Source organism: Microcaecilia unicolor, chromosome 1, assembly GCF_901765095.1.
Source record: "Microcaecilia unicolor chromosome 1, aMicUni1.1, whole genome shotgun sequence".
In the NCBI taxonomy this organism is placed as follows: domain Eukaryota; kingdom Metazoa; phylum Chordata; class Amphibia; order Gymnophiona; family Siphonopidae; genus Microcaecilia; species Microcaecilia unicolor.
In genome coordinates, this window is record NC_044031.1 from 625,288,789 (window position 1) to 625,315,639 (window position 26,851).

At 45.1% G+C, this 26,851-nt stretch overlaps 1 protein-coding gene across 1 annotated transcript in view; it reads right to left on the reverse strand.

Moving 5' to 3' along the window:
• The window catches only part of LOC115481419 (oxysterol-binding protein 1-like), a 194,445-nt gene that overhangs the window by 102,202 nt on the left and 65,392 nt on the right, over window positions 1-26,851 (reverse strand). Inside the window, 2 exon segments of the mRNA XM_030220510.1 lie at window positions 6,743-6,797; window positions 17,214-17,310. Of these exon segments, the coding sequence (XP_030076370.1) occupies window positions 6,743-6,797; window positions 17,214-17,310 (152 nt within the window).

The window sequence follows — 26,851 nt, forward strand, 5'->3', positions numbered from 1 at the left end:
CCAAGTACTACCCTCCAAGACCTCCCCTGCAAACTACCTCACCCCACAAAATTACTCCCTGAACTACCCTACCAGCTCACAAAATGCTCCACACCCAAACCCTACCCTCACAACTGTGCTACCAACCTACAAACTGCTATCAACACCATACGATACCCTTGCAAATGCCCACCTGCAAACTACACACACCCCAAATCTACCTCCCCTCCAACTGCTCTACTACCTCACAAACTGCCCCATTCCCCCAATACCCCTCCCCCCCTTGGCAACTCTCCCACCACTCACAAAACAACCATTGTAATATATGTGCTACTTCTTGTGTATACCTTACCTTGATTTTTATCTGCCATTTTCAGGACACAGACCGTAGAAGTCTTGCCCAGAACTAGCCCCACCACCCAAACACCAGCCCCGCCTCCCAATCTCGGCTGTAGGATGATGTAGGATGATGAAGATCTTTTACAAAACTGTTGAAAAGAATCTTCAGAAAACTGTATTTGAGTCAAATTTTTTTTATAGTAATTTTGAAATTGTTGGGCAATATCAGCGTCTGCAGTATGTGCAACACCATAAGAGTCAGTGATTTGGGAGATTCTAGACCTATTAGTTTTTGCTTTAAGATATTAAGAAGATGACTCGCTTTATTACTTTCTGCATATGTTGTAGAGTTTTGAAGATGAATCAATTCTAATGCCTCTTTGAAGAACACTGCCACACAAAATTTGCAACCACAACCAGCATACATAAACATATACACACATACCCTCAACACCCAACAATCCACAAGCAACACACAGAAATTCACCCATAAACAGATTTAGTGGGACTGGAAAGAATTAGATGAGCCATGCTCCAGATTCTTTCCCCACTGTTATGGCATAATATTAAAATACTAGGGCCCATGTATGCACAGTATGTATGTATTCTATATTTGTATCACAGCATGTTAGCGAATCCCAAGATTAGAAAAGATGAACATTCCTTAGATATTTTAGGGTACAAAAGTGATCAGCACCAGCTATACACACAGAGGGGCATAATCGAACGGAAACACCTATCTCCATGGGCGTTTATCTCAGAGAACGGGTCCGTGAAGGGGCGGGCCAAACCGTATTTTCGAAAAAAATGGATGTTTTTGAGCTGGGCGTTTGTTTTTTTTAGCGATAATGGAAACTAAAAACGCCCAGCTCAAAAACATCCTAATCCGAGCCATTTGGTCGTGGGAGGGGCCACGATTCGTAGTACACTCGCCCCCCTGATATGCCAGGACACCAACTGGGCACCCTACGTCAGTGCGGTGGACTTCAGAAAAAGCTCCCACATGCATAGCTCCCTTACCAAGGGTGCTGAACACCCAAACCCCCTCCCCCAAAACCCACAAATGTACAACACTACCATAGCTCTTAGGGGTGAAGGGGGCACCTACATGTGGGTACAGTGGGTTTTGGGCTCTCCCATTTACCAGCACAAGTGTTACAGGTGGGGGGGGGGGGATGGGCCTGGGGCCACCTGGCTGAAGTGCACTGCGGTACCCACTAAAAGTGCTCCAGGGACCTGCATACACGCAGGCCTCTAGGACTGGTTGCTGCTATATAACATTGGCACACCAGTTGACACCTGAAGACTAATCTCTACGAAAACGTCCTTTATTGGAATAACCGCCTTTACTCACAGTTAACTGCAGATCAGAGGTTGTGCCCCACTGGCAACGAGTCTCCCTGGTACTGAGATTAGCAGTAGGTCTGGCAGAATGCTGTACAATGCCCTCATTCAGCCACATTCAAGGGAAGAACTAAGTTGTCTAACGTGGCTAACACAGGAAAGGGAACTAAAACTGGCTTACAAAAATGGCCACTACCGCATGGACTACAACAGGAAACACAACAGGGCACACTCTGACCTAGTAGGCAGGGGGAAAAGCACCATGGGAGAAGAGCCTACCAACTACCAACATTGTGAGACTGTAACACAAGCTAATGAAATCACGGAGCCCAATACCCTACACCCACCACAATGCAATGCTGATGTGACCCTGTACTGCACCCGAGAGCCACATCTGATCCAGGGAAAGGCTGTGACAGGATCGAACACATTCTGCTGTCATGGAGGTGGGTACGGCAATTGAGGCTGGCATACAGGCTAGGAAAAAAGTTTTTAAAGTGGGGGTTTTTTTGGTGGGAGGGGGTTAGTGACCACTGGGGGAGTCCGAGGAGGTCATCCCCGATTCCCTCCAGTGGTCATCTGGGCAGTTGGGGCACTTTTTTGGGACTTGTTCGTGAAAAAAAAGTGTCAAAAAAAAGTGACCCAAAATCACGGTAAAAACGCCTTTTTTTTCGATTATCAGCTAAAGACGCCCATCTCTCCTCGGCTGATAACCACGCCCCAGTTCCGCCTCCACCACACCTCCGACACGCCCCCGTCAACTTTATTCGTTTCCGCGACGGAATGCAGTTGGAAACGCCCAAAATCGGCTTTCGATTATACTGATTTGGGCGCCTTTGCGAGACAAACGTCTATCTCCCGATTTAGGTCGCACTATAGGCGTTTTCTCTTTCGAAAATAAGCTGGACAGTTACCTTATATTGGAGATACAGGCGTTCAGGTTTCATGTGCAGCAAACAGGACAGTTTGCTGCACTTGAAACTGTTATGGCATAGATTATCTCTAATGAATATGCATTACCAATATCACCGACCAATACAATATTTATACCAAATCCAAAAGAAACTTTCCAAACCCATTCATACACTGTTTATGTTTCAATCATGTTTATTCAACTGTAGTACAGGAACATGTACATCTTAATTATAAATATCACTACAGTATTGAATTCCCATCTTCCTTTTCTCCCTTCTCATCTCATCCCCCACATGCTCCCCTTCCCCTTTTAGCCACCCAAATCTCCCCTCTCCTCCCACCCTAACTTGCAACATTTCCATGTACTCAGCAATCACCTCAAGGAGACATTAATACTCTCAGTTAACAATTTGACTGCGTGTCACTGGTTGCAAAGTGTCCCAAAATTTTTCCCATGTTCGTTGAAACTTTTTCCCTTCTTTTGAGGAAATGTCCTGAATTCCACAGCGTTCTAACTTCAGCAACTCTATCATGTTTGTGCGCCACATGTTGACAGTTGGTGCCCAAGTCCCTCGCCAACACAGCAGGATAACTTTTATTATTTTATTTATAATTTCATATTTTACAAAGATACTTATAATCTTTGAGGAAAACACCAAATACCTAGTAAATATTTTTAACATGCAATATAAATGAAAAAGCTTAAAGGAAAAATACTTCTAAACTAGGTATACCAGGATATTAGTCCACATAATAGAGGATCCTAGATTTATACATATCCAAAGGAAGTTGGTAATACAGGTAATTAGTTCATAAGAAAAGTAATAGTAGGTCTACCCCTTTATTCTAATGTCCTTCTAAAACGTTTGGCTCTTCCCCTATATCACCCTGAAGATCCAAAAAACCCCGCAATTGAAGAGAATCGTAGAATACATATTTCTTATCTTTAAACAATAATATACATTTACAAGAAAATCGTAACTGAAAACGGGCATTAATCTGTATTACTTCTTGTTTCATCTCTAGAAATGTCTTTCTCCTTTGCTGGATCCATATAAAGTAGCGCATATGAGTTTATTTTATTAGGCAGACTGGATGGACCGTACAGGTCTTTTTCTGCCATCACCTACTACGTTACTATGTTATGTTAATCAATGAGATGGGCCATACGATTCTGGGTTTGTGGGCTCTCTACCGGGCTTGGGAATTAAGCTTATAAGTGCAGTGTTAGCATGTAGAGGGAATGCCCCATCGTCCGCTACAGTAGTGTAAAAATCTAACAGGGGACCCATAATCTGGTCCCGTAGGATCTTGTAGAACTCTCCTGTGAACCCATCTATTCCAGGCGCAGAATAAAGTTTCAACGCCTTTATGGCCACCTGCAGTTCTCACGCCCTCACAGGTTGATTAAGGGTCTCTACCGCCTCCTCCGGGAGCCTAGACATTCCCGATGCCTGAAGATATTGTGTGATAGCCTCTTCTGTATTCTTATCTGTCTAGCCCTCTGCGTATAGTGCAGCAAAGTGCTGCCTGAAAATTCCTGCTATCTCTTTCAGTTTAATGGAAACGCTTCTCTTCCCATTATGTATCGCAGATATGAAGTGTGACTTTCTATTGCTTTTAACTATACGTGTGACGCGCCAATAGTCCCCCTGCTTTGTCTCCATATTTATAGAAGCGATATTTATGATAAATAAGGGACTTCATTGTTCTTTCATGAAACAGACTATTCAAGGCCACCTTTGTGGCTGTGAGGGTATCGAATAAGGAAGGTGTAGGATTCCTACTATAACGTCTATTAAGCGCCCTTAGTTTGCGCTGGAGATCCACTATCCCCTGTGTGATTCTAAGATTCCGTCTGCACACATAGGCAATTATATCGCCTCACAGTGCCGCCTTTGCTGTAGACCAAAAAAGTGCTGGGTCATCGTGCTATTTGAGGTGTCAAACTCTTGCCACTTCACCTGCAAATATTTTACAAATTCCGGAGACAAATATAGATAAGCTGGGAAGCGCCATCCTGAAGTCTGTTGAAAATAAGTTGTTGGCTCAAGATCTACCCAGACAGGGGCATGATCGGATATTTCCTCCAGCCCTATGTTGGCCAACAGAATCCCGGAACCAGGCCCTGGGACAGTACTATGTAATCAAGACGAGATTGTGTCCAGTGTACTCTAGAAGTGTGCGTAAAATCCTTGACCCCAGGATTCAACAATCTCTATATATATCTACCAGACCGAGCGCTAGGCTAAAGGATTCTAACACAGAGGGTCCTATCAACCCTCAGGTCTGTGTGGGGCTGGATCTGTCTACACTAGGATCAAATACCAAATTCATGTCCCCTGCCAGGATCACCTGCAGACTGGAATATTGTTGACAGCGAGAGAGCAAATGGGAATAGAAGGTCTTATATGTAATTGGGGCATACAATGCCACTAGCAAAAGGTTTCTTCCTTGTAGATTAAGTTGTAGGCCTACATATCTTCCTTTGCTGTCTTTAAACAGCAGTTTAGTTTGGCATGCTAGAGACTTATGTAACAAAATTGCGACCCCCCCCCCCCCCCCCACCTGCATCCCGTTGCCTCTGAGCTATAAATCTCTCCCACCCACTGGCGCTTCCATTTCATGTGTTCTTCTGTAGATAGCCTAGTTTCTTGAAGACAGGCTATATCAGCCTTATATCTTCTCAAAGCTGTCAGGATTTTGGCTCTTTTGATTGGCAAGGTAATCCCACACACGTTCCACGAGACTATCCAAATCGGGCGTCCTGAGGGCTTAGCCACAGCACCTAACAGAATGTGGATACAAAAATAACGATGTTCCTGTTTGTCTGTCCCGGGATGCCCAGCCTCCCCCCAGGAAAATCCCCTCTCCCAGCGCATACCAGCAGCCATTGTGAACCTGAAAACCATACATGCTATTTACAAGTGCAGTCAACTTTATACATATAGAAATCTCCTTGTAGCAAGTTTTACAGTATCTCTTGTTCCCGTCTTTTCTTTTCCCACCACTCCCCCACCCCCCTCCTTCCCTCCCTTCCTTCTTACTCCAGGGGCAGTGGCTTGGAAGCGAGAGGAGGAGCGGCTGCAGAGCCGACAGCCAATGCCTGATGGCTGTCTACGGTGCCATGTTTCAGGTTTAAAAACATTTATGGCTTTTATTCTTTTTGTAGCGGCCGCTGCTGCTGGTGAACAGGAGAAGCAGCAGCGGCCAGACAGCGTTACCAGTGGCAGGTGCGGTTGGCGAGGGGGCTGATGTGCCCGGGGGAGGGGCAACGGCGGGTTGGCGGCGAGGGGGGGTGCAAAGTTGATGGTGGCGGCGAGGGAGAGGTAGGGGTCAGCAGCTTTCGTTGACTGCTGGTGGGTTGGCTAGAGCGGGAATGAGAGGGGTGCTGTGAGTGGTTGAGTGACGTATTGTGCGGGGGTCAGGGCTGAGTGCGGCTGTGAGGTTACGAACACTACAGGGCTTCAAGGCTTCACTTGGACGGAGGCAGCTTCAGAACGTTGGAGTTGCGAATTATGTGTGAGTGGGGCGGGGCTGAGGGGGGTCTATGACTGGTACTTTGAGCCTACGAACACTAGAGGGCTTCCTGGGTTCACGGGCTTCATGGCTTCACTGCCACGGAGTGAGCTTCAGAACGCTGGCAGTGGGAATTTATATAGATGCTTAAAATGAGGAGGGGAGGGGAGGGGTTGGATGTTATGGTGTTATGAGATAAAAAGATTTAATAATCGTTAGAACATGATTATGTAATAAAGATTGTAATTTTAAACAGTGTATGAATGGGTTTGGAAAGTTTGTTTTGGATTTGGTATAAAGGTTGTATTAGTCAGTGATATTGGTAATGCATATTCATAAAGATAGCCTAAACATTTGGCCAGTTGGCGACACTTGAGGCCAAGAGCCAACTCTGTGGGTGCATGAGCAGCCTCAATATTGAACAAACTCCTTGACTGTGTCAGAAAGAGGTAATTTCTATAGGGTTTAGTACCTCCAATAATTTTGAATAGTTGGCTCCTATGCTTGAGGCCTGAACTCCATCACCGCCTTAAATTATAATCAATAGGTTTTACTGTTCATCATATAATGAGAAGGAATATCCACAGTCACTTTTACCAAACATTCTCTAAATGACTCACCCTACAGAATGTGTTTCAAAGCTTACCTGGTCGTCCAGAATGATGTCTGTGCTAGCTCCACTAAGATTGCTGCCTGTGCGCCTAAAGACAAAAAAAGAAAAACCCACAAAATATGAAATCACCAAATGTTTAATCTCACATATTACAGAACATGAATAGAACAGATGAATACTTCTCATTAAAGAAGGTAATTTTACAAGTGATTTCTGTCAGTAAAAAGTAGAGTATAAGTACTTGTTTGAAAATGAATAGTAAAATGTGATGAATGAAGCTCTCCAATTTGTTCCCCTTTAAAATCAACCAAATGGACAAAGGATGGGAATGCGACTCGGAGAGCACAGATGCTTAAGAACAGAGCTCCTCTGGGTCCATTGTTATTTTAGTGCTTTACCCCTAACTCACATTGTGCTCCCCGGTTCTAAATAGCAGATTTCAGTGTTGCAAGAAGATGATAGCCAGTAAACGGCTTGAAATTTTTAAATATGCATTGATTCAGGACTCGCATGTAGATCGCAGTTCCACCAGCAATGCATCTTCAGTGAGCTTCGAGGTGCGGTGGTACACACTGATTCGGAGGAGGATGACTTTGTGGTGGATCTCATGAAGCAAGATGTAGCGGAGTGATTTCAGTCCCTGAAAGCTGAAATTAAAGCGTTCTGTTGTGATCTACAGACTTCAATTGTGGCGCTGCAGGATGATAGCCTGCTCAAAGCGATGCCCTATCTGATGGATGAGGAGAGGATAGATGGCCTGGAGGCATCAGTGTGGAGTTTGGGGCAAAAACAGCAGCAAGACCGAGCAAGTCGCCAGGAACCGATTGATTTAATTGAGGACCTTGAAAATCGCATGTGGAGGTGCAACCTTCGCTTTAAAGGGGTTCCTGAAGTGAAGCAGTTTAAGGATTGCGAGAGCATTGTGCTGCAGAAACCAGATGGGAGCAATGCCAGCCCATCAGCATTGATAGGGCTCATAGAGGTTCAGCTCAGAGGTGAGAGAATGTTCCTGGGATATTGTTGTCTATTTTCACAGTTATGCTCAACAGGAGAAAGTTTTGTCCAAGGCCAGAGCCCGTAAAGAGTTTATTTAAGAGAACTGTACTATTTCAGTGTATCAGGATCTGGCTCGGAACACGCTGCAGAAGCGCCGTGCTTTAAGGGAGGTCACCCGTTACTTGCAAGCTAAGACTTTCACTGGCTGTTTCCTTTTGACTTACTCGTGACTATATCTGGGAGATCTAAGCACATTCAAAAACTGGAGGACTGGCCAACACTAATGGAGTTGGGTTGTGAGGATCTGCCAGGGGTTATGGTTGGGCCCCGTCCATCTTCAGTGCCAGCTTCAGCTTCTTCTATCACATGGCAGTGCATGTCCAGAATGCAATTTAAGACCCAGGGTTCTGAGACTGCTTTGGGAACCTGACTTGCAGTTGATTTTGAGCATGACTCTTTGTTCCTAGCTCTAGTTTAATCAATGGGATTAATATTAAGGAGTAGCTTTGTTGGTTTGTCCTTCCTCTTTTTCTGGGTGGTTGCGAGGTGAGTAGTGTGTTGGGGGGGGGGGGGGGGATAGGGGATTATATGGTTATTTTGGTGTGCCGTGCCTCTCTAGAGTGAGTTACTTCCCCCTATAGGTGGGCTGACACGATGGGAGGCTGGCCAGCAGGACGGGAGTGGGGCTGCGGGGGGGGGGGGGGGGGGGGGGGGGTGGAAAATTCAAGGGCTCAATAACCCAGGCAAACATAGCACTGTTTTTGCTGATTTCTGACAACTTCAATGGGACACTGCGTTATAGCAAAAGACCTATTTGCGTCGTCATGATTATCATTTATTAAAGCATAGCCATTAGGGGGAATCAGTGGTTCATGGCTCCTCCGGGGCCAGTGAGTTGGGGGAGTGGCTATCTTGGTGCATATTCGCTGTCCTTTCCAGCCTGGAGAGATATTTTGTGACTCAGAGGGGTGATGTCTTGCATCAAAGGGATAATTGGCTGGATGGGCTGTTACTATAATATTTATGCTCCTAATCACCATCAAGGGATTTTTTCTGTGGGCTTCAGAGGTCTTTATTGTCTTTTATTTCTGGGAGATCTAAGCACATTCAAACGCTGGAGGAGGACTGGGCAGCACTAATGGAGTTGGGTTGTGAGGATCTGCCAGGGGTTATGGTTGGGCCCCGTCCATCTTCAGTGCCAGCTTCAGCTTCTTCTATCACATGGCAGTGCATGCCCAGAATACAATTTAAGACCCAGGGTTCTGAGACTGCTTTGGGAACCTGACTTGCAGTTGATGTTGAGCATGGCTCTTTGTTCCTAGCTCTAGTTTATTCACTGGGATTAATATTAAGGAGTAGCTTTGTTGGTTTGTCCTTCCTCTTTTTCTGGGTGTTTGTGAGGTGAGTGGTGTGGGGGGGGGGGGGGGATAGGGGATTGCATGGTTGTTTTGGTGTGCTGTGCCTCTCTGGAGTGAGTTACTTCCTCCTATAGGTGGGCTGGCACGATGTGAGGGTGGCCAGCACGACGGAGTGGGGCTGCGGGGGAGGGTGGGGGAGGCAGAATGGGGAAGGGGAGGGAAGGGGGGTTCCCAGGGAGCTGGGGGGGGGGCAGTTGCGGTGGGGCAGGAGGGTCATGCAATGCTTAAAGTCGGAACATGGAATGTTCAAGGGCTCAATAACCCAGGCAAACGTAGCACTGTTTTTGCTGAGTTCTGACAACTTCAATGGGACATTGTGTTATAACAGAAGCCCTATTTGCATCGCCATGATTATCATTTATTAAAGCATAGCCATTAGGGGAAGCGCCTCCGGGGGCCAGCGAGTTGGGGGAGTGGCTATCTTGGTGCATATTCACTGTCCTTTCCAGCCTGGAGAGGTATTTTGTGACTCAGAGGGGCGATGTCTTGCATCAAAAGGATAATTGGCTGGATGGGCTGTTACTATAATATTTATGCTCCTAATCACCATCAAGCGTTTTTTTCTGTGGGCTTCAGCAGTCTTTATTGTCTTTTATTTCTAGGGACCCTATTGTTGGGAGGGGGATTTTAATTTAATACATGGCCTGACATTGGATCATTCTCAAGGTGGGGTGATTTAAATACGTCCCATAGGAGGACATTTCTCAAGCTGATGGGAAGTTTAGATGTTTTAGATGCGTGGTGCTTCTGTCATCCTGCTCAGAGAACTTATATTTTTTCTCTTTCCCCAGACAATCCTATACTCATTTGGATGCTATTTGGTTTCATCACAATTTATAGGGTTTTGTAGATGATGCTTTTATTGAAGATATCCAGGTATCTGATCATGCTCCAATGGGTTTCCTTGCATTGTCTGGGGAGGGTTGGGAACGACCTTTTGGCGTCTTAATAAAAGCATTCTGGGTGATCAAGAGGTCTGAGCGGATCTTAAGCAGGTTATTCAATCTTTTTTCAAACTTAATGATACTGGTCTGGTCTCTGATGGGCTGTTGTGGGATATGCTGAAGGTCATTTGGTGAACTGAGAGGAGTGGAAGAAGTGGGCGACAGTTAAGTTGGAAATACAGCTTTGAGAGCAACTGGTGGCTTTGGAGCTCAGAAATCAGGAGCATTTGTCTGCAGCTCATTTGCAGAAGCTCCCCCAGGTTGGTGCGGCATTAGGCTGTTTGCAAGTAGAGTGAGTTGATTTTATGCGGTGGATTCCTAAACAATGTTTTATTTTTTAGTTGGGTAACAAGTCTGATACGATGCTAGCGCACCACTTGCAGGATAAGCGAATTTCCCAAACCATCATAAAAATTAAAGGGGAGGGGGTGACCACCTGTACTACACGAATTTGGCAATTCGGGTACAATTTTTAGCTTTTTATAAGAACTTGTATAGTACAGGGGTCAGAGGCAGATATAGTGAAGATACCTGTAGCAGGTATCCTCCGAGGACAGCAGGCTTCATATTCTCACGTGTGGGTAGATGCCGATCTGCGACATCTGGTCCGGCATTTATGCCCAAGTAAAAAAACAGAGCTTTGTGAAGCACGAGCAGTGCTCCACTGTGCATGCGCGAGTGCCTTCCCACCCGCCGCGAGAACGTGGTTCCCTCAGTTTAATTTTAAAGCAAAGTAAGGAAAATAAAATAATGAAATAGATAGCTCCAAGGAGAGGTGGGCAGGATTGTGAAAATATGAAACCTGCTGTCCTCGGAGAATACCTGCTACAGGTAAATATCTTTGCTTTTTCCGAGGACAAGCAGGCTCTCATATTCTCACATGTGGGGAATCCCTAGCATCCAGACTCACCCAAAACAACGAACAGTGGTCAATTGGGCCGCACAACGGCGATGACATAACGCAGATTAACCTGAAACTATATACAATCTGAATGAGTGTGCAGCCTGGAACAGAATAAAACGGGCCTGGCTGCTGTGTTTTGAGCAGTTTGGAGTTTCTTTATAATTTGTTCTTTGCAACCTGCATAGATTCCGTTGCAGTAGTCTGAATGGCTTAATACCATTGATTGTATCAAGCTGCGGAATATTTCCCTCGGGAAGAATGGTTTCACAAGTTTAAGTTTCCACATTGAGTGAAACATTTTCTTTACGGTAGATTTCACTTGGTTATCTAGTGAGAGGTTCCGGTCAATTGTTACTCTGAGAATTTTCAGACTGTCTGCAATAGGAAGGGTATAACCTGGAGTGTTTAAGATTGTGGGTTTATATGTATTATATTGGAATGAGTGTTGCCACTACAAAATTCTTTTGCTCCACTACAGCACTGTGATGTTCCTGAAACTAAAATTGAAGCAGAAAAAGCAAGGAAGAGGCAACAAAAAGAAGAGAAGGTACCCAAAGAGAAAAGACACTCACAATTCACTAAACCCAAAACACATACTAGGAAATGTAGTTGGAAAGCAATGACCACAAATGCTCACAGTCTAAGCAATAAAATTCATGACCTTCAAGCCCTGATGTTGGAGACTGACTTGGACATAGTTGCAGTCACAGAGACATGGCTCCATGGTTCCCATGAATGGGATGTAAACATACCAGGCTATAACCTTTTTAGGAAGGATAGGGAGGGACGTAAAGGTGGAGGAGTAGCTCTGTATGTGAGAGATGATATCGCAGCAACTGAAATGACAGGGAAGTGGGGAAAGGAAGAAGCGATATGGATCACCTTAGAAAGAGAGGATAGAACCTTGGTCCACGTGGGTGTTGTCTATAGACCCCCGACACATTTGGAAGAACTAGATAAAGATCTGATCGCTGATATTCAAAAGTTGGGGAAGAAAAGAGAGGTGCTGTTGTTGGGAGATTTTAATCTGCCGGATGTAGATTGGAAGGTTCCGTCTGCAAAATCAGAAAGAAGTAGAGAGATTGTGGATGCTTTCCAAAGTGCTCAGCTCAGACAAATGGTGAACGAACCCACGAGGGAGGGAGCCACGTTGGATCTGGTGCTCACGAATGGGGATAGTGTGTCAAATGTCCAAGTGGCTGCACACCTGGGAAACAGTGACCATCAAACGGTTTGTTTTGATATAACGGCTCATGTGGATGGCAGCCACTCTAAACTCAAAGTCCTGGATTTCAAGCGAGCTGACTTTAACAAAATGGAAGAATACCTGAGGAAGGAGCTGAGGGGCTGGGAGGACATACGAGAAGTGGAAGGACAGTGGTCCAGGCTAAAAGAAGTAATAAACAGGGCCACAGACCTTTATGTAAGGAGGGTAAATAAAAGCAAGAGAAAAAGGAAACCGATATGGTTTTCAAAGCAAGTGGCTGAGAAAATAAAGGCTAAAGAGTTAGCGTTCCAGAAATACAAAAAATCTCAAGTAGAGGAACACGGGGAGGAATACCGGATGAAACTGAAAGAAGCCAAGAGAGAGGTACGTCTGGCAAAGGCGCAAGCGGAAGAACAAATGGCTAGAAATGTACGGAGGGGAGACAAAAACTTCTTCAGGTATATTAGTGAAAGGAGAAAGACTAAAAAGGGGATTGTAAGACTAAAAGATACAGCAAAACGCTATGTAGAAAATGATGAAGAAAAAGCCAATTTGCTAAATAGATACTTTTGTTCTGTTTTTACTGAAGAAAATCCTGGGGAAGGACCGAGAGGGACTGGCAAAAGTACACCTGAAAATGAACTGGATAAAGCACCGTTCACGGAAGAGAGTGTATATGAACAACTTGGAAAGCTAAATGTGGACAAAGCCATGGGGCCGGACGGGATCCACCCCAGAATACTGAGGGAACTCAGAGAGGTTCTGGCGGGTCCTCTTAAAGATTTGTTTAATAAATCCTTGGAGACGGGAGAGGTTCCGAGGGATTGGAGAACGGCGGAGGTGGTCCCTCTTCACAAAAGTGGGGATAGGGAAGAAGCTGGAAACTACAGGCCGGTAAGCCTCACTTCGGTTATTGGAAAAGTAATGGAAGCCATGCTGAAGGAAAGGATAGTGAATTTCCTGGAAGCCAATAAGTTGCAAGATCCCAGACAACATGGTTTCACCAAAGGGAAGTCGTGCCAAACGAATCTCATTGAATTCTTTGACTGGGTGACGGGAGAATTAAATCAAGGACGGGCTATGGACGTCATCTACTTAGATTTCAGCAAGGCTTTTGACACGGTTCCCCACAGGAGGCTCTTGAATAAACTAGAAGGGCTGAAGATAGGACCCGAAGTGGTAAACTGGATTAGGAACTGGTTGACAGGCAGACGCCAGAGGGTGGTGGTAAATGGAGTTCGCTCGGAGGAGGGAAAGGTGAGTAGTGGAGTGCCTCAGGGATCGGTGCTGGGGCCCATTCTGTTCAATATATTTGTGAGTGACATTGCCGAAGAGTTACAAGGTAAAGTTTGCCTTTTTGCGGATGACACCAAGATTTGCAACAGAGTGGACACCCCGGAGGGAGTGGAAAACATGAAAAAAGATCTGAAGAAGCTGGAAAAATGGTCTAACGTTTGGCAATTAAAATTCAATGCGAAGAAATGCAAAGTGATGCACTTAGGGAGTAGAAATCCAAGGGAGGCGTATGTGTTAGGTGGGGAGAGCCTGATAGACACGGACGGGGAGAGGGATCTTGGGGTGATAGTATCTGAGGACCTGAAGGCGATGAAACAGTGCGACAAGGCGGTGGCCGTAGCGAGAAGGTTGCTAGGCTGTATAGAGAGAGGTGTGACCAGCAGAAAAAAGGAGGTTTTAATGCCCCTGTATAAGACGTTGGTGAGGCCCCACCTGGAGTATTGTGTTCAGTTTTGGAGGCCGTACCTTGCGAAGGATGTTAAAAAAATGGAAGCGGTGCAAAGAAAAGCTACGAGGATGGTATGGGAGTTGCGTTCCAAGACGTATGAAGAGAGGCTTGCTGACCTGAACATGTATACTCTGGAGGAAAGGAGGAACAGGGGTGATATGATACAGACGTTCAAATATTTGAAAGGTATTAATCCGCAAACGAATCTTTTCCGGAGATGGGAAGGCGGTAGAACGAGAGGACATGAAATGAGATTGAAGGGGGGCAGACTCAGGAAAGATGTCAGGAAGTATTTCTTCACGGAGAGGGTGGTGAACGCTTGGAATGCCCTCCCGCGGGAGGTGGTGGAGATGAAAACGGTAACGGAATTCAAGCATGCGTGGGACAGGCATAAAGGAATCCTGTGCAGAAGGAATGGATCCACAGAAGCTTAACTGAAATTGGGAGGCAGGGGGAAGAGGGGTTGGTGGTTGAGAGGCTAGGATGGGGGAGGGCAGACTTTTTATACGGGGTCTGTGCCGGAGCCGGTGATGGGAGGAGGGACTGGTGGTTGGGAGATGGGAAATACTGCTGCACAGATTTATACGGCTGTGCCCTGGAAAAGACAGGTACAAATCAGGGTAAGGTATACACATATGAGTTTATCGTGGGCAGACTAGATGGACCGTGCAGGTCTTTTTCTGCAGTCATCTACTATGTTACTATGTTACTATGATTAGACAGTGTGTTTTTTTCTGTGTTGAGTTTTAATTGGAATGTGTTTGCCCATGAGTCCATGATGTTCAAACTGATCTTGATTTCATTGGTGATTTCTGCCAAATCATGTTTGTATGGTATATATATTGTGACGTCATCAGCATATATGAATGGGTTAAGGCCTTGAGTGTATAAGGACTTGGCTAGTGGGATCATCATGAGGTTGAAAAGGATTGGTGACAGTGGTGATCCTTGTGGTACTCCGCATTCTGGTTTCCAAGGTGATGATATGTTTTTGTTAGCTTTCACTTGATATGTTCTTGTGGTTAGGAAACCTTTGATCCATTTGAGTGTGTTGCCGGTGATTCCGAAGTAATCTAGGAGTCTTAGTAATACATTATGGTTGGCCATGTCGAATGCACTGGACATGTCGAATTGCAGGAGAAGTATACTTTTACCTACTGCTATTTCCTGCTTGAATTTAGTTAAGAGAGTGAGTAATACTGTTTCGGTGCTGTGTAATGGTCGGAATCCTGATTGTGATTTGTGTAGTATCGTGAATTTGTCTATATAATCATTAAGTTGCTTGGTTACCAAGCCTTCCATTAATTTGACTACCAGTGGTATAGATGCTACTGCACGGTAGTTGGTAATGTCGTTTGTTTTTTCCTTAGTGTCTTTTAGGATTGGGGTGAGAAGGATGTTGCCTTTTTCTTTGGGGAAGGTGCCTTGTTGAAGCATGAAGTTTAGATGGGATGTGAGGTCTGTTATGAAGCGGTGTGGGGAGGATTTTATTAGGGACTGGGGCAGGTATCCAACTGACAGTGGCTGCTGGAGTACCTCTTGATCGCCTGGGTAACTGTTTCGACGGTGAGGAGCGCGAAATTTGACCAACTTCAGTCTGCAGGGTATTCTCCTTGTGGTGGGTTCATTTCGTTGATGAAATTATCAATGTCCTTATTGTCCTGAGGTAACGTTTTGCATAGGTTTGCAATTTTATCGTTGACTTATTTAGCAAGGTTGTCTGCAGATGGGATGTCAGTATTGGTTGTGGTGATCGGCGTTGTGTCTAGTAATTTGTTCACGAGATGGTATAGTTTCTGTGTGTCTTTGTACTCCGATCCCATTTTAGTTTTGTAGTATGATCTTTTGGCCTGTTTTATTGTATACTAGTAAAAAAGGCCCGTTTCTGACACATATGAAACGGGCGCTAGCAAGGTTTTCCTCATAGTGTGTATGTTTTGGAGAGTGTATGTGAGAGTGACTGTGTGTAATAGAGAGAGTGAAAGTGCTATTATCAATTTGCAATTGTTTCATATAGGAGAGCTACCAGACCCCATTTGTCTTAAGTGCGGAAGGGCTCCCAATTCCTTTTACCATGCCCCAAGATCCAATTTTATTGGAATCGAATTCGGAGGTTTCCAGAATTTGAACTAGGGGAGAAGATATTGGGAACAGTAGAACAATTGTTTTTAGATATACCAGGCGCTTTCAGAGGACGAAGAAGGGGTAAAGCTATGTTACTCCGCAAGCTGTGTTTGGTAGCACGTAAATGCATAATACAATATTGGACTTCTCCTGATCCGCCAGCTTATTGGCACTGGAGGAACCAAGTACATTTATTGGTGACTTGGGAGGCTAAAGAATCTAAAAACTCACCCAAACATAAGAAGAGATTCTTAGCGATATGGGATTTCTACCTACAAATCCTGCACCCCCCAAGGTCGCAGTTTACTCCTAAAAATAACTGAATCTGGATCCAAAGATTTTGACTGTACCTGTGGGCCTATCTGTGGGATAGGAGGGCTGGGGGGGGGGGGGGGTTATATAATTCATTAGTATGGTATAATGTCTCAGGAGGGTCACAAGAATCCAGACCCTGCAAGGCAATCTTGTTTACGTATAAGGGGGTGGGAGGTTCTCTCAAGATTGGGTGTATGATGGAGGTAGGAGGGAGGCCATAACAGCTTTTAGCCCCCTATAAGTCCATCATCTCTACTTTTTCCATTGTATTAACAGACCTGTTTCTGAAGGGACAGAAGATTTTCATGCGCTTCCCTTAATTCATAGATCTCAAGTGGGAGGAACGGGGGGGGGGGGGGGGTTGGGGAGGGAAATGGGATTATATTGTTAGGTACTGAACAGCACTTGTTATGTCTGTATTGTTATGAGTCACGTTTGTTTAATAAAAAATTGTTTTCAAGTAATACAGACTCACAAAGCCTGCTGAAATTATGGGTAAAATGCACCCTAGTACATTTATACCAGCTTGGGAGTAAGTAAAAATGAACACAATTCAAATATGTACATACGTGCATATTATGTGCTTACTTCACCACTTCATATATGCACTGCCCAACCTATATTCCTGAATATGTCTACATGCAGGTCATGTAAAAGTAACTGCCTTCTTGGCACTGTGTGTATTTTTAAATGTGTATGCCATAGTGAAATTATATAAAAGTCCTTTTCCACAGGTAAAACAAGTAGAAAAATGCTTTATAAAATTAACCCAAGAGCTTTTATATATTAGAAAGAGAATGTTGCACTCACTTTCGATGAGGTCCTGTTCAATAAAGATCAGGTGCTACTCACTTGTGTCCAGAACTCTCAGGCATGCTGATGATTTCAGGAGCATCAAAGAACTCATTCTCATCATCCTCATCACTCAAGTCTCCTTTCCTGCTGAGATCTGTTAAGATAAAATGAAATTACTTAGCTGTAATAATGAAAAGCAGGCATAAGCCAGACAGAATGCTAAGAACTGAACATTCAAACATGTTTGATGATGAAAACATCTGTATTTTAAACCCATAGTCTCACCCTTTGAACCATTTATCATGAAAGAAGGAACATACAAAGGCAACCCAGAAAACAGAAAAAGAAAATGAACCTCACACAAGAGAGACGATGCAGGTTTTACACTGCAAACAGGCCTTATAAGATGGAAAGTCCAAATCTAGAATCCTGATAGACCATGTCTAGGCTGTGCTCTCCAACTGTCTCCTAGAGGCATATCTTACCAATTGGGTTTTCAGGATTACCACATCTATATTATATGAATGTTCTTCCAAGGTACCTATTATGTTATCACTAGTAAAAAAGACCTGTTTCTGTTTGAAAGGAAACGGGCGCTAGCAAGGTTTTCCTCTGAGTGTGTATGCTTGAGAGAGTGTATGTGAGAGTAACTGTGTGAGAGAGGCTTCTGTTCCTGCTGTTGTGCATTCCCAGTGTTGTGCTGATTTGCTGCTCCCTGTATCGTGGTTCCACCCCTCTCCCTTCTACTGGCCAATCTGGTGTGGGTTGTGTGATGTCACTATTATCTACTACATGAGGGACACCATCTCCAACAGAAACAATGGTTCCAGGCAGCCTCAGAATGTTGGAGGTAAGAATTATTATATAGGATATGTATTCTGCTGACATACATCATATTTCTGCTATACGATTGTCTTACAGTGCTGTTAAACGTTTGCATTTCCGGTACTGTGTCAGGCAACATGGTTTTTCTGGAGGCAGGTCTTGTCAGATGAATCTTATTAATTTCTTTGACTGGGTAAATAGACAGTTGGATCGAGAGAGAGTGCTAGATGTGGTGTACTTAAGAGTTCAGCAAAGGCTCTCACAAGGTTCAGCACAGGTGACATAAATAAACTGCGTGACCTCCGCATGGACCCTAAATTGACTGACTGTGTTAGAAACTAGCTGAGTGGAAGGCGTCAAAAGGGTTATGGTAAAAGGAGTTCACTTGGAATAATGTGATGCTACCAGTGGTGCGCCATAGGAATTGGTCCTTCATCACATTTTTGTGAACGATATTGCAAAAGAGCTATCTGGAAAGTTTTACCACTGTGGATGAAACCAAGATCTGAAATAGGGTAGACACACCTCTGATGTTTTGGGGGTTTTTTCATCCCAAATGCATGACCCTGTACTTTTTAGCATTACGTCTTAGCTGTCAAATTCTAGACCACTCTGAGTTTTTATCCCTCTTCATGCTATATACACCAGTGCTTCTCAACCCAGTCCTCGAGGCACATCCAGCAAGTCAGATTTTCAGGATATCATTAATGAATATGTATGAGATAAATTTACCTACAATGCATGCATGCAAATTTACCTCAAGCATATCCATGGTGGATATCCTGAAAACCTGACTAGCTGGATGCGCTCCTAGGACTTGGTTGAGAACCTATGGTATATAGTATGAAGAGGGATAAAAGCTCAAAGAGTGGTCTAGAATTTGGCAGCTAAGACAATGCTAAAAAATGCAGGGTCATGCATTTGGGATGAAAAAAACCTGAGGGAGTGATACAATATAGGGGATGAACAGCGGAATTCAGGGATGATCATATCAGATGACCTTAAGGTGGTTGAACAGGTAGAAAAAGTGACTCAGAAGGATATTTAGGTATATAGGGGAAGAATGGCCAGCAGGAAAAAAGATGCGATACTGCCTCTGTATAAGTCTCTAGTGAGATCCATTTAAAGTACAGTATTCAATTGTCTAGATTGCACCTTCAAAAAGATATAAACAGCTGGTCCAGAGGGGGGCTACTAAAATGGTCAAATGGACGTCATAAAGAGAATGGGGACAAAGATCTCAATATGAATGCTTTTGGAAGGAAAGTGGTAGGCAGGATATGATAGAGACATTTAAATTTATCCTGGAAGAAGTGCTGTGACAGTATCTGATGCTGCTGGGAGGAACGCTACATTGGGAAATTTATAAAATAGGCAGTGCTTTTTTTGTGCCGGTACGCGCCGGTACGGCGTACCGGCACCTTTTTTCCCTAGGGTTCCTGAGTTGCGTTCCTGCCGCCCGTCGAGATCCAGCGCCCCTGCCCCAGCTGCCCGCCCTCTTTGCTTCCCGATAGCCCTGCTTTCCGATCCAAACCTCCCCCCCCCCCCCCCGCGACGCGTTTCAAACTTTTATTTATTTTTTTTACTTGCAGTCACAGCGCCGGCGTTGTTGAGAGGACCAGGCTCGCCTCCTCATGCTTTCCTTCCCTTCGCTGTTCCGATTCGCTGCCTCTCAGTGTCCCGCCTTCGCGGAAACAGGAAACACGTCACAGGAAGGCGGGACACTGAGAGGCAGCGAATCGGAACAGCGAAGGGAAGGAAAGCATGAGGAGGCGAGCCTGGTCCTCTCAACAACGCCGCGCTGTGACTGCAAGTAAAAAAAATAAATAAAAGATTGAAACGCGTCGCGGGGGGGGGGGGGGGGGGGGTTTGGACCGGAAAGCAGGGCTGTCGGGAAGCACAGAGGGCGGGCAGCTGGGGCAGGGGCGCTGGATCTCGACGTCGGGTGGGGAGAAGGTCTGATGTGGGGGTTGGATGAATGGCAGACCCTGGGGATGGGAGAACAGGGCACATGCTGGGCGCTAGGGGTTGAGGAGAGAGAAGGGTATTTTGCTGGGGCTGGGAGAAGGGAGCTGATTTAGGGAGAAGAGTCTGACTCTGTGGCTGGGAGAAAAAGGGACCAAGGACAGACGCTGAGGTTTGGGGCTGAGGGTCTGATGCTGGGGCTGGAGAAGAAGGGGAGGGCAGGGAAGAGAAAATTGCTGGACATGAAGGAGAGGGGAGGGGAGAGAGAGGATAATCAGTGGACATGGATGGCAGGGGAGGACAGGGGGCAGAGAAGAATGGGTCGCGGATGGCAGGGGAGGATGGAGCAGAGAAAAATGGCTGGTCACAGATGGCAGGGGAGGACAGGGGGCAGAGAAGAATAGCTGGTCACGGATGGCAGGGGAGGACGGAGCAGAGAAGAATAGCTGGTCACGGATGGCAGGGGAGGACGGAGCAGAGAAGAATGGCTGGTCACAGATGGCAGGGGAGGACAGGGGGCAGAGAAGAATGGGTCGCGGATGGCAGGGGAGGACGGAGCACAGAAGAATGGTTGGTCACGGATGGCAGGGGAGGACAGGGGGCAGAAAAGAATAGCTGGTCACGGATGGCAGGGGAGGACGGAGCACAGAAGAATGGCTGGTCACGGATGGCAGGGGAGGACGGAGCACAGAAGAATGGCTGGTCACGGATGGCAGGGGAGGACGGAGCACAGAAGAATGGCTGGTCACGGATGGCAGGGGAGGACAGGGGGCAGAGAAGAATGGCTGGTCATGGATGGCAGGGGAGGACAGAGGAGAATCGCTGGATATGGGAGGGGAGAGCAGGGAAGAGAGGAGACATGCTGGACATGGATGGAGAGGAGAGCAGGAGATAGAGGAGAATTGCTGGACATGGATGGATGGAGGGGTTGGCGGGGAGAGAGGAGAAATGCACTTGGATGGAGGAGAGGGGAGAGCGAATTATTTATTTATTTGGATACAGGGGAGGGAAGAGAGAGGAGAAATGCTGGACATGGATGGAGCAGAGGAAAGAAAAAAAGAAGATGCACATGGATGGAGATGAGGGAAAGGAAAGAGAGGAGAAAAACTGCACTTGGATGGAGAAAATAGGCAAAAGCTGGATCCATGTTGTACCTCCTCCAGTCAATTCCGCAGAGGAGGATCCAGCTTTTACTTATGGGTATAGGGCAAGAAATGAAGAAGAGGAAAGGAAAGAAATAAATGGAAAGGAAGCTCTAGAAATGGAGTTAAGAGAACAGATAGAGAGCAGCAGAATCAGAGGCTGGGACCAATATGGATAGAAAAACAAAGTCACCAGACAACAAAGGTAGAAAAAATCATTTATTTTCATTTAGTGTTTACATCTGTTGTCTTATTTTGCACTGGGTATACTGGAGCTGTAGCAGCTTACAGAAATTATTTATAATGAAAAAAATCATGTTATTTTTTTCTCCTATACTAGTATATTTTCAATGATGTCTGTTTATATGCGCCATGGCTGCTATAAGGGGTGTGGCCAATGTGGGTGTGGCTATCATAGGGGTGGAGCCATATGTGGTGACCCCGCCCACAACGAGTACCGGCACCTTTTTTTCTACAAAAAAAGCACTGAAAATAGGTAACTTCAATATATATTTTATATTACTCTGCTTATATAACAAAAACAGTTTAAAGTATAGTTTAGTAGTTAAAGTCACTGTTTAAAGCTGTTAGAGCCTAACTGAGAAGTTATTAGTCACTGTTTAGTGTTACAGTCCTTCCCATCCACCCCAGTCTTATTCTTTGTTTTATAGGCTTTTCACCAAATTAGGAGTACAGAAGTTTTAACTGGGGAAACCTACACTAACTAGTAACTAGCTCTTAGAATTATCTTTTTAGGTTGCTGAGATAATACTAAGGAGCTTCGGGGCTTTATTTTACTTTATATCCCTCACTTCCTTTGTAAACTTAATTAACAGCCCACCACTATGAAGATGCAGGTAGTAGTCCAGCAACAAGATGGGGGGCTATCCGTCTTTTTCATTGAGTTTTACAGGTATGATTATCTCCCAGTTGGTGAGAGGTCATGTGTGTGTACTCGGTGCAAAGAGCCGCTAGTACTCGGGTAATGAGCCCAACCCCTGGAGGCCAGAGCTGCAGACTTGGAGAAGCTGAAACACACAGACAGAAGACCTTTAGGGACATAGAAGGGAGGTCCCAGCTCCAGTCTGGCAGTCTGTGTACTGTCACAGAAGAGAAAAATCATCTGAAAGGACAGTTTCACCTTGATGTGTCAAGAAGTGATCCTGTACCCAGAACCTGTCCTTAATACTCTCACACACTGAGGATGAGTCTCCAAAGGCATGTGCCCAGGAGGGAAGGGTTAGGACAGCTGTTATAGACAGTGATTCGATCATTATTTACTTATTTGTTACATTTGTATCCCACATTTTCCCACCTATTTGTAGGCTCAATGTGATTTACATAGTTCCGGAGAAGTGATTTCAGACTCCAGTGTAAACAAATGCAAGGTGAAGTTGTGGTTAAATAGTTAGATAAAGCCAGTGTGGTGCAACCACACTAGGGGATCATGAAACGGAAGGTTTGTGTTATGTCCATATCATGCTTTATATTGTGTTGCAGAGATCGGGCGTTTATGCTGGATCGATGGGGTATGCCTTTTTAAACAGGTGAGTTTTTAGGCTTTTTCAAAAGTTTAGGTGGTTGTTCGTGTTTTTCAGGGCTTTTGGTAACAGATTCCATAGTTGTGTACAAATGTAGGAAAAACTGGACATGTATGTTGATTTGTATTTGAGACCTTTACATCTTGGGAAGTGAAGGTTTAGGTATTAGGCATGTAGATAGCAGAGTGGTTGGTGGACATGAGGGTAACTTGTAACTTGCCTGCCTGGTGCAAAGGTAGCAGACCTCATGCATCACCTAGGTAAGATTTTGGGCAGTGCCGAGGAGCCAGCTGTCCTGGTGCACATGGATAACAATGCCATAGGAAAGTGAGCGAGACAGGTACTGGAAGCCACATTTAGTCTTTTAGTAGAAAGCTGAAATCCAGAACCTCCAGAATAGCTCTCTCAGAAGTGTTGCCTGCCTATTTCTCATGCAGGACCCAAGAGAAAGACTCTCAATGAATGGATGAGACAACAGTGCAAGGATTTAGATTTGTTAGGAACTGGGCAACACTCTGGGAAAGAGGGAACCTATTCTGCAAAGATGGGCTCTACCTTACCCAGGGGTGCAACCAGGCTGCTGCCATCAACATTTAAAAAGAAAATAGAGCAGCTTTTTATCTAGAACCTGGGAGAAAGCTGACAGTGGCTTTAAAGACACATGTTTCAGAAAAAGGCATCTTTGAAGGATATCACCAAAACATGGAAGTTAGGCCATCCCAATAGTGAGGTTGCAAAGAAGAAATTAGGTCTTATCTGATAGTTTTCTTTCCATTGGTCCTTCACACTATTCCAGAACTTGTGGGAATAGTCAAGTCCATTGATCAGCAGGTGGAGATAGAGAACACAGACGAGAGCTGTAACATATAACCTTAGTGAGGTAGCACAGTCCTTCACTATCTACACAGACCAGCAGTGTGAATGCAAAATAGCAAGACTCAAGCAACAACTGTAAACCAAAAACTTCACCCCCCCCTTTTTTTTTAAAACACGTATACTGAGAAATAACTGCAGAAACTGTTGCTCCCTTCCTTTCAACAGCGAAGAAAGGAGTGAAATCAGGCAGTGCAGGAATAAAGGCAAGACCCCCTAAAATCAGCTGAGACAGAATCACTGGGCAGGCTTCTGGAATAGTGTGAAGGATTAATGGAAAGAAAATAACTTTCCTTCCATAGCATCCTTCCCACTATTCCAGAATTTGTGGGATGTCCCAAATTAGATCCTACTCAGGGTAGCACCACTACCTGCAAAACTGAAGCCCCAAACATGGCTTCTGATCAAGCCGCATATCTACCCTATATTGCAAGGGTTTTCAACCCAGTCCTACCTGTGCACTCCTGATAAACATTTCATCTATTTGCATCGTTCACTCCAACAGACTAAAAGAACAAATGATCCTAGCCCCTCCGTTCCACAAAGGAATCCAATCTCAGAAGATCTTTAACTCGCTCTTCTCTGTAGGAGGGACCACATTATGGAACTCACTCCATATGGCTATCAGAGTAGAGAACAGCTACCTCTTTGAAATATCAGCTTTAACATAGACCATAACTACACAATATATCACTGTACAACACTATATGCAACCAATTAGAATTTGAGTCCACAGAATTGAGTCCAATTAGAATTCATTGTCCACAGGAGGCGAACCATGTAGTCTTGTGAGACTGAAGACCAGTGGCTAAGGAGGGAATGCTGAACGCGGCACATGTGAGCCCGCACCCATGGTACCACTTCCACTGCAGCTGTCATGGACTCCAACACCTGGACATAGTCCCACGTCCCGAGGCTTGCTCTGTTAAAGAAACATCTGCACCTGATGGAGCAGCTTCTCCTGCCTGCGCTCGGTGAGGAAGATCTTTTCCCTTTTTATATCAAAGAGTACTCCCAGATATTCTAAGAACTGAGAGGGAACTAGGTGCTCTTCTTGAAACTGATCACCCAACCTAAAAACTAAAGAAGTTGAACAACAGTAGAAGTTGAAGTTTTGCTGTCTGAGAAGAACAAGGCTTGAATGATCCAGTCATCTAGGTACAGGTGACTCTTATTCCTCAACAATGCAGACAGGCTGCCACCACCACCCTTATTTTGGAAAACATCCTCAAGGCTGTGGTCAAGCTGAAAGGAATAGCCTTCAACTGGAAATGATGTTCCAGAACCACAAACCTCATCAACTGCTGATGAGGAAGTCAAACAGGGATAAGAAAATAAGTTTTCTTTAGGTCCAGAGCTGTAAGGAATTCCCCTGGTTGTACAGAAGTTATTACGGAGCATAGGGTATCCACGTGAAAGTGTGAGACTCAAAGGCAGCAATTTAGGCCCTTGTTGTCCAACATCAGCTGAAAGGTGTCCTTCTTTTTTGCCATGATAAAATTAAATAGAGTACCTTACCTGTCCCCCGTTCCTCAAAACATAGTAACATAGTAAATGACGGCAGATAAAGACCTGTACGGTCCATCCAGTCTGCCCAACAAGATAAACTAATTTTACATGGTATGTGATTATGTATTCCAGAGTTCTGAAGCTAACATCGAAGTCCCTTAAAATTTACACTCCGGCCCATCCCTATCTATTCAGTCACAAACAGGGCGTAGACCATAGAAATCTGCCCAGCTCCCATTTTGTTTCCCAATTATCGGCGGCGTCACCCAATCTCTGCTACGATTCCACGGAACTATTCCTTCTAAACAGGATTCCTTTGTGTTTATCCCACCCATGTTTGAATTCCATTACCGTTTTCATCTCCACCACCTCCCGCAGGAGGGCATTCCACATACCCACCACCCTCTAAGTGAAAAAATACTTCCTGACATTAGTCCTGAGTCTGCCCCCCTTCAACCTCAATTCATGTCCTCTAGTTCTACCGCCTGTCTCCGGAAAAGGTTCAAAGGGACAGGAATGACTGCATCCAAGATGAGTAAAGAATCCACAGCTGCCTAAGTCACTGATTCCTTGACATCTTTAGAGGTATGACTGGGTGGGAGAACTCTAGTTTGTAGCAATCTCCGAGTATTTTCAAAACCCACTGGTATGATGTGATCAAGGCCCACACCTCTACAAAGTCCTGAAAACGACCTCCCACTGGGAGAGGAGAGGAATGTTACAGGAGGCACTGGTGGATCTACCGGGAAGCAGACTTCTTGTTTGAACAAAAGGAAGACAGCCTACTTTGGAAACAAGATCTTTTACCAAACTGCTCATGGCCAGGCTTGTAGCATCTAATTCTGGAATGGGAGGACCCCATCACAGAGTGAGCTGAACCCTTCAGCTTATCCTCTACGAAGCACTGGTTTGCTCCCATCTAGCTACTTCACAAGTTACTCAGGTCCTCACCAAAGAGGTATTTGTCCTTAAAAGGGAGCCTCACCAGCCAAGATTTGAATACTGCATCCACCACCCAATGCCGCAACCACAGATGCCTCCGAGCTACAACCACAAAGGACAAACCCCTAGCCAAGGCATGAGTGTGTCATAAATTGCGTCTACTAAATAAAGCCAGCCCAGCCTCCAAATGGGCAGACTGATGGGTCTGCCACTTCAAGCATGCTCTCGCCACAAAGGAGCTGCAGATTTTTCCTTGAAGGCCCAGGGAGGCCACCTCAAAGGACTGCTTCAGACTGTGCTCTAGTTTCCTATCCTGAAAACTTTGATAGTCTTCTTTGTGACTACCGTCACAAGAGAATCTACACTGAGCAACTGGAACTTTTCCTTCGCCTGAGGCAACAGGGGATACAAACGAGCCATGTCTCTTCCCACTTTAAGCCCTATATCTGGAGTTAGCCACTCAGCTGACAATAAGATTCTGTATAGCTGGGTGCATAGGGAAAGACTTAGAGGAGTCCCTAAGGCCCTTCATAACAGAAGATCCCTGACTCCACAAGGCTGGCACAGAAGGATCTTCAATAAAAGCACTGCCAAAGCTTCTGAGATCAGAGTACTCGGGTTCTTCTTTTTGAAACAGTCTCAAAATTTTGGGATCATCTTTCTCCAGAGGCTCCCGAAGAGAAAGTTCCTCAGACATAATGGAAGCCATCTCTAAAAGGGGGAGGAGAGAGGAACAGAGAAGAGTGCCTCTCAGGCACTACTACTACTACATATTTCTATAGCACAACTAGACGTACGCAGTGCTGTATACTCAGTGATGTGCAGGAGCCGGCTCGCACTGGCTCGCAAGAGCCACTTGTTAAATTTTGCAAGATCTTGCGAGCCGGTTGTTCTCCAG